Source organism: Tupaia chinensis, unplaced genomic scaffold, assembly GCF_000334495.1.
Source record: "Tupaia chinensis unplaced genomic scaffold, TupChi_1.0 Scaffold000075_1, whole genome shotgun sequence".
Taxonomy (NCBI): domain Eukaryota; kingdom Metazoa; phylum Chordata; class Mammalia; order Scandentia; family Tupaiidae; genus Tupaia; species Tupaia belangeri.
Window position 1 is genome coordinate 1,718,214 of NW_006159535.1, and position 14,499 is coordinate 1,732,712.

The following is a 14,499-nucleotide window of genomic DNA, read 5'->3' on the forward strand; positions in this document are numbered from 1 at the left end:
CCGAGAGGAGAAGGGATTGCGGCGTGACCATCCCCCCTGGGGGGTGATTTCTCGCTTTCTGTCTCTGTCTCTCTCTGTCTGTCTGGCAAGTGCACACACGCCCTATAGCAAAAACCTCTCCCAAAAAAAAGAAAAAAAAGAGTTCTAGTCTCAGGACCAGCAGTTAGTATAATGGCTATGTCGCCAGACTCCCACGTAGTCGACCGCGGTTCGAGTCCCAGACCCGGTGACTTAAACTCACGCCAGGCGCTTGTGCGTGCGTGCCCAAGATCCTGAGAGGAGAATGGAAGAGAAGGGATTGTGGTGTGACCATCCCCCCTGGGGGTGATTTCTCGCTTTCTATCTCTCTGTCTGTCTCTGTCTGTCTGGTGAGCGCGCACACGCCCTATAGCAAAAACCTCTCCAAAACAAAAAAAAAGAGTTCTAGTCTCAGAACCTTTCTACATTTGAAAATTACTAGAGGCCTCAAAGAGCTGTTGTTTTTGCGGATTATAGCTATTGATATTTACCACCTTAGAAACTAAAACTAAGTTTTGTATTAACGTAGAGAATACATTTTAATGAAAATTTACTCTATTTTCCAAAACAAAATTCAGGCATTGTACATTTTTCAGTTCTCTTCCATACTGGCTTAAAACACAGATGGACTCTCATCTGCATTTGACTTGCTGTGTTACCACGTCATGTCACCTTCGGAGAAGTCCATTTACACTCAGCGAGAGAACGAGGGGAAAGAGCCATACGATCTTAGCATTATCATAGAAGTGGTTTTAACTGGGACCTATCGAAAGGATCAGGTCCCCAGACTGCACTGTGAGAACACCTCCATTCTCACTTGTCCCCAAGATACTAAAAGCACTCCTGGCCCAGGGCACCCTTTCTGCTAGTATTGCAGGGTAGACTCTTTTTTTTCTTTCTGATTCTAACCAACTTTTCTGTCTTGCACACCCTCACTCACCCTCCCACCACTGCATCTCCTTCTCTTCTTCCTCCCGATCCTGGTGTCTAAAGGTAAGACTGCCCCGCACTGAACCTGGGCAGCACTGAGAGGACAGCTTTGCATGGACAGCTCTGTCAGGGGGCCAGACCTGCTGCTCACATTACCTCACAGAGGGGAAGCCCCATAAAAGGTCCCTGCCTCCTGTCCTTCCTCTGTGCGGCAGCCCCTTCTAGAGTTGGAGCACCATATCTTCCTGAGATGTGGGCAGGGGCCTACCTGGAGGCTTCTCAGTCACCACCCTTTGCCTGTGGTGGGGTCCATATTGTTGGCACCATCACCGGCTGTCATCACCGTGGACGCAGCAGGGCTGAGCCACCACACGGACTGGGACACGCAACACCAGGCTCCTCCATACGTGAACTCACTGCTTCTGTTTCAGACACTTTTAGGTCTACTCTGTGGAGGGAGAAAATCCTTTAGTTCTTGCACAGTCCAGCCCTACCAGGGCATGGGCTGGCTCTGGAGAAGCCCGTGAAGCCATCACAAAGCTCAGCTCGTCACAGACTCCTGACAGACATTTCTGGATGATCTTTGCAGGGCTGAGAGCTCTTTTCCCCACACTCACCTTTGCTTCCATCCCCAATGCTGTGCCCTTCACTCACCAGCTAGAGCACTTCCCTGTCAGCCTCTGCTCTTATGGGTCCCACCCTTCTACCCGCTTGGTTCAGGCCACACAGCTCTCCCTCTGCCCACAGCAGTCATTCCTGTTCTGTGCTGTGTAATTGGTATTCTTCCCTAAGTCCTCGGGACAGCAAACAACCTTGCTGTGTATCTCTAAGTGTGCTGTCTCTTGCCTGTAACACATGACAAGCACCGTTTTAAGCTAGAATCGGTTAGGTTGTTGGGAAAGTCTTGGTGTGTTTTTTTATGCAAAAATGCATCTGGACTTTCTCAACAACCCAGTAGTTGCCAAGAAATCCCTCTGACTGCTTCTTTTCTTTCCAGGTCACTGCTGGGCTGCCTCTTCCCAAGGATTATACAGAGGAGGTAATTTGGATCATTTCTAATTATTTGTCCTAGAAAGCATCACACCCTGAGCCAGCATTTCTCTACCTGGCCCGTGGGGAAAGTAGTGGGTTACTGCTGTGACCCCAGGGCTGCTTTTAGGAGCTGGAGATGCTGAAGGGGATGCTGTTAAGTATCCTACCGTGCACATTCTATGGTCCCCTACAGCAAAGAATTAGGCACTGAAAATGTCATCAGTGCTGAGGCCACACCCCGCCCCGAGACTAGTGGAAGAGTCCTTCTGTTGTCTTCCTGTATCAGCTGGGGATGAGTCCCCAGTGTCATTCAAAGACAAGTAGGGACCTTTTTGGAAAGGCCTTTTATAATGCAGGTTTAAATCCAAGGGTCAGCATTGTAGCTATTTCTCTAGACAAAGACTTCCCTCTCGGTTTGGCTTAGAGCATCAAGCAAGAGCCTCAAGAACAATAGTGAGCCCAACCCTTTTCTCATTTACCCTCAAAGAAACATCTCTAGAGCCAATCTGGGAGGGTGCCATGAGAGACAGGCTAAGATGCAAGGTCAGCTGCTGTCACTGCTAATTCCATTTTTCTGCCCTTTTTTGAGACTTTTAAATTCTCAAGCAATACAGGGTTGCTGTTCAGGCCCCAAATGAAGTATTTCAAAATTAGCTAGGAAAAAAAATGGTGCCTTGAGTCTGCCTATCTTCTTAGTTATGATTTGCCTTTTATGGTCTGTGTGTGATTCACGCGTAGGAGGGGAATTCACAGTTCTGGCCCTCCTGCTACCCCACAGCCTTTCCTGTGTCTAATTACAGTGACTGCCCCTAACCGGCCCAGCTGGCGTCTTCATTTAAGAAATTCTACATTTTTAAAACTGTTCTCAATCAGTCTTACATATTAATTGGCTCTCCCATGACTAGAGGTGGAGAATTAACTGTGTTCTCCAGAAAATCAAATGCATCCTAATTTCCGTTTTTAACTTTTAAAGGGCAAAAAAAGAAGCATAAGTCACATTTATAGTGATCTTAGTTGCTATCTCCGTTTAACTTCAACCAATTGTTTCCTGATGTTTTTGGGATCTTCCAGCCAATTACTGCTACTGCTGTGTTTTGCTCATAGTCTCATATAGACATTTTTATAGGACACTATTTTTATTATTAAAATACTTAATATATTTGTTTATTTAATTTTGTTATTATTTGTTTAATTTGATGAGAGGAAAGAGAGAGAAAGTGAGAGAGCAAGCTGCCAGGTCCGACACTCAAACCATGGTCAGCCATGTGGGAGTCCAGCATCTTAACCACCTCGCCACCTGCCAGCCCCCCCTCAATACTTAACGTATGTTTAATCTTGTAGTAGCACAACATATCTTTTGTCAAAAATATATTAAACATTACAAGAATGTAATATATGTTACTTGAGTTTCCTTAATAGTTTGATGCATATTTCTCAACATTTTTTAAAAACTTCATGAATAATACACATGTGTTTTTGTGTCTGTCCAAAATTGGAATGAATTAAGCACTCTATAGTTTTGCAACTTTAGTACGTCTTGGACAGGTTCCATGTTAACACAGATTGGTCTCTTTTCATAACATCTGCATGATAAATATTTACTGAGCACATAAAATTCATTGGCCCAGAACTCTATCGAAGGAGCTTTGTGTTTGCAGTTTTTTAATGCTGCAATAAACATAGTAAAAGGTATGTTTCCTTAATTGCTTCTCTTAGATTTCATAATATTTGGTTCTTTTTTTTCAATTGCCAGAAGAGTGCTTGCACTCCCCAAAGAGAGACAGAAAGGGAGAGGGAAAAAGCACCCCCAGATGGATTGTAGTCATGCCACAATTCCTTCTCCTCCATTTCTCCACCGTGTCAGGATTTGGGGCACACCGCTATACAACTGCATGTTTCTCAAGCCACTCAAGCCAAGATTTGAACTGTTAGTTAGCCATGTGGGATCTAGCTCCCCTAACTACTAGGCAGTGGGGCCAGCCCAGTATTTGGTTCTGAAAGATTGTATTTATCTTGGGACCAGCAAATGGCGTAGTGGTTAAGGTGCTGGGCTCCCCCACATGACTGTCCATGGTTCAAGTCTCAGATCTGGCAGCTTGAAAATCACACCAGGCACGTGAGTGTATGTGCATGCCCCAAATCCCGAGAGGCAGGATTGCAGTGTGGCCACCCCCCTGGGTGGTGATTTCTCAGTTTCCCTCCCTGAATCTCTGTCTCCTTTCTGGTGAGTGTACATACTCTGTGACAAAAACCTAAAACGAACAAGACAAAACAAAACAAAACCCACAAAGATAGCACTTATCTCATTTGTTGGCCCTAATGAATTGTTCATGGTTGAGTTCATTACTACCTTTGACAGTATCACTACTTACTTCGTGCTTTCCGAAGGGGTTTATGGCAGTTGTATAACGAGTGCCTCGTTTGTACTGGCCACTTCTGCTAGGCTGTCTTCTGATGGACTGGTCTGTGCTGTACTGTGTAGACTCAGTTTGTGTCACTGAACCATATCAGCACATGGAATCTATAAACACAAAGGTCATAAATGTAATTTCAGGAGGAGCAATGAATCCCCTTCAAACAGATGAACTATTAAGATAAGCAGAGAGACAGCAAGTCCATCAGCTCTCATGTTTTCAAAGTGGCTGGAAGTACGCAGAGTTCAGTTCCGCTGGAGGGAGCCGAAGCTGCCATCCACTGCAGCGTCTGCTCCCCATGTGTGGGGGAAGCTTCAGTGGACCCCTTTTATTTGTTAGCTTGCCTCCTTGTCCTGACAGCAAGTGGCTACCAACCCAAGGAGGCAGCTTCCCTTTTTAAGAAGAACCTCATCTGTTTTCAGCTCAGTTCTCTCCAGCCTCACAGACCTTCCACTGCTGTTTTTTTTTTTTTTTTACAGAACCTGGAGCTGGTTGAAAAAGGCTTCAGTAACTTGAAAAAGCAAATAGAAAATGCCAGAATGTTTGGAGTTCCAGTCGTAGTGGCCGTGAATGCATTCAAGTGAGTGCAGAGCGTAAGAGAAAAGAGGGGTTTGAGAAATGGTCAGAAGACACTTCCTGGAGCTGATGGTACAGTGGTGCTTGTAGCTGTTTGTTCTTTGGGGATTGCCATCAGTGGTGGCCAGCGGCTTAGCCTGTGGTACGACAGTCACTGTGTTCATCACAGTGGCTTTGCCACCTCTCCCCTTGGGGTCCATGGTTCCCTTCTACTCTACTGGGTAAAGTGGAGAACACACGGACCTGAAGTTATTGTACTGTTTTGGTCTTTAGAGACCTTCTGTTAGCACAAAAGGTCATAGGCCTCCTTATGCCATTATTTTCCGAGGTCTGGTGGGATGTTGTCTTGACAGAGTTGAACATACTGATCTGGAAGTGCTCGTGTGAGAACTTGAGTGGGTTGTTTAGGTATTGTACTACTGGTACGGGTTTTATTTGGCTTCACCACAGTGAATGGGAAGCAAAATCTTTCAAAGCTGCTATGTATTGATTCCTTATGGTGTACTGGGAATGTTCCAAGTACTTTACATGTGTTTACTAGCTAAGCCTCATGATATCCCAGTGAGATAAATGTTATGATGATTCCTATTTTACCCATGTGGATATCAAGACACATAAAGATGAGGTAACTGAGCCAGCAGTTGGCATGGTCATTAAGGTACTGGATTCCCACATGGCCAACTGTGGTTCGAGTCCTGGTCCCAGCGGCTTGAAAATCATGCCAGGTATGTGTGTGCACATGCCCAAAATCCCAAGAGGAGAATGGAGGAGAAATCAAGGCACATAAAGATGAAGTAACTGGGCCAGCTGTTGGTATGGTCGTTAGGCACTGGATTCCCACATGGCCAACTATGATTCGAGTCCTGGTCCCAGTGGCTTGAAAATCATGCCAGGTGTGTGTGTACACATACTCAAAATCCTGAGAGGAGAACAGAGGAGAAGAGATTGCAGTGTGGTCTTCTCCCCTGGGGGGTGACTTCTCACTTTCCCTGTCTCTGTCTCTGGTGAGTACACAAATGAAATAACTGACCAAAAGTCACTTGGTTGTAGAGCTGAGATTCAAACCCAGGCAGTATGGCTTGACTAGTGTCCAGTTTAGCAATGGGACAATTCATATGAGTTTTAACGGCAGAAAGAAGACAGATGCTGTCTCCCCCAGCCATTTTCCATGCTTTAACACATAGCACTGCCTTTACAGGACAGACACAGAGGCCGAGTTGGACCTCGTCAATCGCCTTGCCAAAGAACACGGGGCCTTTGATGCTGTGAAGTGTACTCACTGGGCAGAAGGGGGCAAGGGCGCTGTAGCCCTGGCTCAGGCGGTCCAGAGAGCAGCTGAGGCACCCAGCAGCTTTCAGCTCCTTTATGATCTCAAGGTGGGTTCCTTGCTATATTAAAAAATCAACAACGACAACAACAAAGGCACACAGAAGTTTGTGTGTGGCTGCCTCTAGAGCCCCACTTTTAGCAGCTTCGGCCTTGTGGTTTGATTCCTTTGTCAGTGAGTTGCAACCGCAGCCTAGACCTCAGCTCTAGAAAGCTTTCTCGTTAACATGTGCTGCTGCTTACTTAGAGTGGGGGGGGGTAACTGGGGGGTTGGTTCACAGCCCAGACTCCCTGGGGGTGGGGGGGGTCGGTTCACATCGTAACTTGTGCAAAGGCTCACGGTACATACAGGTCTTTTTGCCTGTAGAAGAGAAGGTTGCCCACGGAACCAAGTGTGTCGTTCACTGTCGCCTTTAACCCAAGGCACCTGCTATGTTGGAGCACAGTGGCAAAAGCTACATCAAGCTTACAGAATGTTTCTGCCTGCATCTTAGTGATAGGGGCAAGAAGTGTGCTCCCAAGCTCACTTCCTGGAACGGTGCTGCCTCAAGTTCAGAGAAGCCCTCGGGTAAAACCAAAGTACCTGGCAGGCTTTATCATTTTCCATCACTGAGTAAATTAAATTGCATCTGGCCTAATCAGAAGCATTGCTTATTCTATGATACAATGAAGTCAGTTTAGAGAAGGGTTGTTCTTATGAAAGGCTTGTATTTTATTTTCAGTTTTCTGTTCTGTGTATTTCACGATGTGATTGGACATAAGAATAGTATGTTCCACGGAAGCTTTGTTAGGAAAAAGGGGTGAATACTGTAGTTCATTCTGCTTGTATTCCTTTTTTTTTTTTTTTAAAGAATTATTTTATTCATTCATTCATTCACTCACATGAATTTGCCAGAGAAGATAGAGAGAATGCCTCCAGTTCTAAGACTTGAACTGTGGTCAGCCATGTGGGAAGGCCAGCTCCTCAAACAATGCCACGTGCTGGCCCTTAGCTTGTATTCTTGAGGCTAGTTTTTGGATCGAGTTTGAAAACATAACCATAGACTTTCAAAAATAGTCATAAACATGTTAAAGGAAGAAACCCTATTACTCTTGAGTTTAATGTTCTCTTTGCCCCTTGCAGATTTAATATACTGACAGTTAATTAACATTTTCCTATTGACATTCTCCTGTGCAGCTTTGGCTTTATGGACTGGCTTAAAAATCTGTTCAGTCAATTATCTTTTTACAAAATGCCATTAGCACGAATTTGCATACAAATGCAAAGGATTTATAGGCTCTCCAAGTCCCCATCACAGCACCTAAGTCAGGAACTCTAGTCCTTCAAGGCCAGGAAGGAGACCTGGGAGAAATGGGGTAATGAGGACTTTATAAGCCATTTCTTCTTGGAACTTTCCTCTGCCCTGACAAACAGGAGGCTGCTGCTTTTGTCTTGCTCGGCATCTGCTAGTCTTAAATACCCCTCAACCCAAGTGCTTTTCCTTAGGAAGTTCTGAATGTGCCGTGGCATTTACAGAACTCCAGTTACAAGATGCATGTGAAAGTATCTGGGTTGCATCTTTATAAAGCTCATTGTTGAATATTCACTTTATTCTTGCCCATTATACAAATCTTCATAAATCGTACCTGTTTACTACAAAGGGAATTTTAATTTTCCTACAGACTGTTTGTTGTTCCTTTCAAAAAAACAAAACATCCCAGCATATCCTTTTAGCTTTAGTTCTTAAGGAGTACAGAGCCTGGTATTTTGCCTAATGTTAGTCATTTCTTATCCAGATATCTTGGGAGTAGCTTTCCTTCCCATTTCCTTTACGCACTGTCTGTCTGGGGGTGTATGTGTATGTGTGCGTGTACACGCGTGTGTGCTTTGTGTGTGCTCTTAGTGCCCTAAACTAGACCAGCAGCATTTATTAAGCTGGGCTCTGCTCTGAAGCTTTGCCCTGGAGGAAACATCCCATGCACTGGCGCTCTGGCTTGAAACCTGGTGACTTGGAAATCATCCTGGGCACCAGCCTTCTGCCTCTGTCCAAGGCCACGGAAGGTGCATCTTTCACAGCATGGTGTGTTGGTCATATTTGACATGGGGTTGTTTTTTAATGCCTCGGTGGTTTTATTTTCATGACTGTTCCCAAGTCACAGCAACTAACAATCAATATGGTGCGTGAAAAGTAGTATCTGCCTCTCATATACAAGCCAGGGATGATGTGGGTGGACATTGATTGTCTTATTTCATAAACAGCATCCCAGGTCTGATCTGACAAGACTGATCGCTAGTTTTAAAACATTCCTCTTACTTATGAAGAAATAGTTATTCTTGGGCATTTAGCAATATTGTTTATGACTTACCCAATGATTTTGAAATTTGTTTATATTTATTTATGGAAGTATATTTGATATTTTATTATTTTTATCCATATATATGTATATATATGTGTGTATATATATATATATATATATATATTTAAATCTTCTGTTTTTGGGGGGACTCTGGCCTAGAATATGGCCGTGCCCTCACACATATCCAGTCATGATGTCCCTCTCTCTTTTTTGTGGATTAGCTCCCAGTTGAGGATAAAATCAGGATCATTGCGCAGAAGGTCTATGGGGCAGATGACATTGAATTGCTCCCCGAAGCTCAACACAAAGCCGAAGTCTACACCAAGCAGGTAGATGTTTGGTTAGTTTCTTCTTAGATCTCTCTCCACAAAGCAGGCCTTGGAATGAGAATCCTGCTTCCTTACCTCTGGCTGGCCGCCCTTTCTCCTCGGGAATACTAGCTTTGGATTCGATGATCCTATCCCAAGTTCTTTTTTTTTGGGGGGGGGGTGAAGGTTTTTGCTATAGGGTATGTGTGCTTGCCAGAAAGACAGAGAGATAGAAAGCGAGAAGTCACCCCCCAGGGGGATGGCCACACCATAATCCCTTCTCCTCCATTCTCCTCTTGGGATCTTGGGCACGCACGCACATGTGCCCAGCATGAGTTTAAGCCACCGGGTCCAGGACTTGAATTGCAGTTGACTGTATGGGAGTCCAGCGACATAGCCATTATGCTAACTGCTGGTCCCCTATCCTGTCCCAAGTTCTATATTTACCCACAGTTGGGTATGAGTGTGTAGAATGGCTATGAGGAAGTATGGACTGTCTTACTAAAATACTGAGATCTGGGACCAGCAGGTGGCATGATGGGTAAGGTGGCTGGATCCTCACATTACAGACGACTATTCGGGTCCCAAACCTAGTGGCTTGAAAAGCATTCTGGGCACGTGTGCACACATTGCCCAAGATCTCATTGAGAATAGAGGAGCTGCGGCATTATTCACGATTGCTAAGACAGGGAACCAACCCAGATGTCCACAACCAGATGAATGGATTGAAAAAGTGTGGCACATATATTCCATGGAATACTATTCAGCCATAAAAAGCAAGCCCCTGGCATTGGTAGAAAGTGGGCGAATATGGAAGATTTATTACTGAGTGAAACAAGTCAGGCTATGAAACAGAGATATTGTATGTCTCCACATACACTATGCCTGCACTCTATGGTAGACTGAAAGACTGGAGGACATAAAAGCATTGAAAATTGTTATGGACACTAGGGACAAAGTGGAAGGGGAGAGGGCAGGAAAGGAAATTGGGAAAAATAGAGGTAAGACATTTGTGGGACATAGATACGGTTTATTACCTGTTAATGATGATGTGTATAGTGTACTCTCAATGGAGCTGGACTAAGGGGTAAAGTCTCTTTACAATCTAAATGATGTATAGCGATTGAATATATAAATAATAATAATGATAATAATAACTTAAAAGATTTAAAAAACAACAACAACCAAAAAAAGAGAGAGAATAGAGGAGGGGGGTAATTTCTCACTTTCACTCTCTCTGTATCTCTCTGTTTCTTCCTCTGGTGAGTACATGTGCCCTATAGCAAAAGCCTTAAAAAAATTGAGATCCTTTTCATATTTATTTTTGTCTGCTCCATATTTTTAAAAGTTATATTTATTATTATTATTTTAATTTTCTATAGGACACATATGCTTATGAGAGAGAGAGAGAAAGTGAGAAAGCAAGCCACAAGGTCTGGGACTTGAACTGTGGTCAGTCATGTAGGAGTCCAGTGCCTTAACTACCATGCCACCTGCTGGCCCCTACTCCATTTTTCTTTTTAAGTTTGTTTAATTATTCCCTGAGAGAGAGATAAACGGGCATTCCCCAACAATCTTCATGCTGCAATCCACCCCCTGCCTCAGCCAGCCTGGACCGTTGGTATGTGCACCCTGTGTTGTGTGCAAACAGGGAGGTCTAGGGACATGAACTCAGGACCTTCACATGTAAATTCGGCATCTCAGACCTGTGCTGTGCCACCATCTGGTCCGTCAGTCTCTTGTTTTTAATTGGTTACATGGATGGAAATAAGAGTCACTTGCAGAATATAGCTGGAAGTACTTACCTCCCTTACCCAGCAGAGCTTTGTTTGTTTTGTTTTGGTGTCTAATGCCTAAGCCGGAGGACAGTGAGGTAAAGGTGGGTGTAAAGGGAATTAGACATTTCAAATCATCACAGCTCATATATTCTTTGTTGTGTGGTCAGCTTTTCATTTGTCCTACCTCTATTCTTTCCCCAGGGCTTTGGTAATCTACCCATTTGCATGGCCAAGACACACTTGTCCTTGTCTCACAACCCAGAGCAAAAAGGCGTTCCTACAGGCTTCGTTCTGCCCATTCGTGACATCCGTGCTAGCGTTGGGGCTGGATTTCTGTACCCCTTGGTGGGAACGGTAAGTGCTGCAGAGGAGAGCTTGTTCACTTGTGCTTCTCATCGTAAGTGTATTGCCAGAGCTATCAACAACTGCCAGGTGAGTTCACTGCCGAGGAGAAAGCTGAAGTTGGGCCTATGGTGATTTCTTTAAAAATTATTTTATCTTTATTTACTTATTTAATTTGACCAGAGAGGGACAGAGAAAGAGAGAGGAAAGTGAGAAAGCAAGCCAGCAGGTCTGAGACTGGAACCATGGTCGACCATATGGGAGTCCAGCACCCTTAACCACCACACCACCTGCCAGCCCTGGGCCTATGTGATTAATGGCCTGTTATGACTCTGCTGTGGACCATCCTGGTGTCAGTTCAAGTATGATGCCATGACTCTTTCTCCCAAATAAAAAATTCCATTGGGACCAGCAGTTAGTGTAATGGCTATGTCGCTGGACTCCCACGTAGTCAACCACGGTTCGAGTCCTGGACCCAGTGGCTTAAACTCACGCCAGGCACGTGTGCGTGTGTGTCCAAGATCCTGTGAGGAGAATGGAGGAGAAGGGATTGCAGCGTGGCCATCCCCCCTGGGGGGGTGATTTCTCGCTTTCTGTCTCTCTCTCTCTCTGTCTGTCTGGCGAGCGCACACACCCTATAGCAAAGAAAAAACTCTCCAAAAAGAAAAAAATTCTGTTTCCAGGGCCAGCCAGTAGCGTGGTGTTTAAGGTGGCTAGATTCCCCCAGGGCTAATAACTGTGCAGTTTGGGTCCCAGACTCAGTGACCTGAAGGACATGCCAGGCACGTGTCTGTACATGCTCAAATTCCTGAAAAGACAGTGGAGGAGAAGGATTGCAACATGGTCATCGTTCTCTCTTGTCTTTCTCTGTCCATCTCCTTTGGGCACGTCTGCCCTGTTGCAAAATTAAAAACAACAACAATAAAAACAAGCAAAAAACTCAAAACACCAAATACTCTGTTTCCCAGGGGCAGTATGCCCCTGACTGAATCCAAGATGGGCCTAATTGATAGGCTGGGGTAAGGCTGATACATGATCACAACTAATGTTTGTTGGGCATCTTACACAGATTAATTCAGTCTGACCAAAAGCTGTGGGAGATTGGGACAGTACACCTTCGGGGTCTTGTGGACAGGCTTAGAGCTTATGCCTGAATTTCCCTATTCAAATGAGAGTGAACCGTATAGATATGAAAGATAAAGTGGCTTATTTGCAATTCAAGGTGAATGCTTTTTATTTTATTTTATTTTTTTGCCAGGATATGTATGTACTGGCACAGTGAGACAGAAATAGAGGGAGATGGAGAAAGCTCCCCCCAATGGAGCATGGTCATGCCACAATCCCTTCTTTATTTCTCCCTCCCTTGGAATTTGGGGCACACGTGCACATGTGCCTAGCATGTTTTTCAAGCAGCTGGGGCCGAGATTTGACTCGTGCTGTCAATCATGTGGGATCTGGCTTCCTTAATCACTAGGTCACGGGGCTGGCCCTGTCTAATTCTTACTTGTGAATTTTATGTACATTAAGGGAGAAAAAGTGCTTATAGGGAAGTGAAGGGCTGCTTAAGGATGTGGTTTGGGCTAACATTGTCTTGAGGATAACACTGATCCTGTGCCTAGGTTTTCCCCGTAGATCTGCCCAATGTCCTTTATCTGCAGATGGTACTTACGTGCAATATGGGATTGTGTGATACTGAGTTGAAATACCCGGTTGAAACAGATCCCACCTTTTTAGGCAATGTCGGGTTCATATACACAGTCTTCAGAAAGTTCACGGGAAATGTATATTATGAAGAAAAACTGTGTGTGCATTTCCAAAGTGTTTTTGTACCATAAGAATTTGGAAATTGATTTCACTTTTCCACAATTTTTTTAGAATATCCTCGTATGATGGTGGAACAATAGCCTAAGTATGTTTTGAGTTGTCAGAAAAACCATGACACATTTTTACATACTAAAACAGAAAAAATATGTCATGACTTTTCCAACAACCCAGTAGTAGGCTGTGCCATCCAGGAGTGAGTGTACTTTATGATGTTCACGCAGTGCCATAACCACCTAATGATGCATTTCTGAGAACACGTCCTTGTTAGACTAAACCAACATGCTATGAAAAAGAGCCCAGCAGATCTCCTTTGGGAGCAATGCCATTTTTTAGTATGGTAAGAAAATGGTGGAGGTGGTATACAGTTGGAAGGGCCGGGCTTTAGAGTCGCAGCCAGTTTTACCTCTGTTGGTGTTGAAGTTTTGAAAGGTGTGGGTCTGCTGCCCTCAACTCACATTGTCACAACAGTAGAGTCAACACAAGTGCCAACAACCAGTGCCCTCTCAGCCCCTCTGCTACCAGCAGGCTTGGCCATGCCATGGTGTTCCTCAGTCTCTGCAGCTTGTAGACCTCCCTATTTATTTATTAAGAGGTTTTTGCCTTAGGGTATGTCTGCTCTCAGGGGGTGGGGGAAGGAGGGAGGGAAGGGGGGAAAGAAGGGAGGGATTTAGAGAAGGAGGGAGAGGAAAAGTGAGAAGTCACCTCCCAGGGGGCATGGCCCTGCTGCAGTCCCTTTTCTTCCATTCTTCTGAGGTCCTGGGCACACACACACACATGCCCAGTGTGAATTTCAAGTCACCGGGTCTAGGATTCTAACCATGATCAGCCATGTGGTGAGAGTAACTTCTTTGCTGTCTGTTGGCCTCAAAATCCCCTTTTAATGTGCGTGGCAGAATTCTGTGATGCAGACTCAGTATCTACCCGCTGAAAGTGGTAGCTACACTCTGTACTGTCTCTTTGGAGGTTTGTGTGCAGGGGGTAACTTACTACAGAGATGAGAGCAAATCTGAAAGTGGTCAGGCCAGTAGGAGTCTGCCTATAGTTTGAAGAGAGACAGCTGGCTCCGCCCAAGGCTTTCTCATTTAGAACGAAGTACTGGGTCGAGGTCTTCAACTTTAACTTGGACCAAGACTTTACACAGATAATCAAAATGGCTTAGGCACTATTCTGACATCTTCTGGTGCTGTTGCCTCAATGAGGCTCAGAGCAAGACTCAGAGCATTTGAGTTTTTTTAGTTTTTTAATTTCCAAGAGGGCACATGAGCTCACCAAAGAGAGAGAGAGAGAGAAAGAGAGAGAGAGAAATAGTGAAAGTGAGAAAACACCTTGGTCTCACTGCAGTCCTTTTTCTTCTATTTCTATCCCTGTCATGATTTGGGGCATGCACACACATGCACTTGGTGTGTTTATCAAGCCATCAGGTCCAGGACTTGAACTGTGTAGTCAGCCATGTGGAATCCAGCTGCCTTAACCACCCTGATTTGAGCACTTTATATATTAATTCAAAGTGTGGTAGTTTCTTTTCAGTTTTATGTGGAAGTTCATGTGTGTATACACAGAATCGTTTTCTTTGCTTTTTTTTTTTTTTGGTATCAATGACAAATGTTTTGTAGG

At 44.6% G+C, this 14,499-nt stretch overlaps 1 protein-coding gene and 1 long non-coding RNA gene across 2 annotated transcripts in view; one reads left to right on the forward strand and one right to left on the reverse strand.

Annotated features, from left to right (window-relative positions):
* The window catches only part of MTHFD1 (methylenetetrahydrofolate dehydrogenase, cyclohydrolase and formyltetrahydrofolate synthetase 1), an 82,083-nt gene that overhangs the window by 63,802 nt on the left and 3,782 nt on the right, over window positions 1–14,499 (forward strand). The window contains exons 22-26 of the mRNA XM_006142398.3: window positions 1,946–1,987; window positions 4,874–4,974; window positions 6,169–6,346; window positions 8,855–8,962; window positions 10,921–11,073. Coding sequence (XP_006142460.1) covers window positions 1,946–1,987; window positions 4,874–4,974; window positions 6,169–6,346; window positions 8,855–8,962; window positions 10,921–11,073 — 582 coding nt within the window. The remainder of the gene's footprint in view (window positions 1–1,945; window positions 1,988–4,873; window positions 4,975–6,168; window positions 6,347–8,854; window positions 8,963–10,920; window positions 11,074–14,499) is intronic.
* Window positions 617–4,847, reverse strand: LOC106733902 (uncharacterized). The gene is made up of 2 exons (XR_001369745.2): window positions 4,353–4,847; window positions 617–1,396 (listed from the first exon to the last, which is right to left on the reverse strand). It is a non-coding gene; the product is annotated as an uncharacterized LOC106733902 (long non-coding RNA).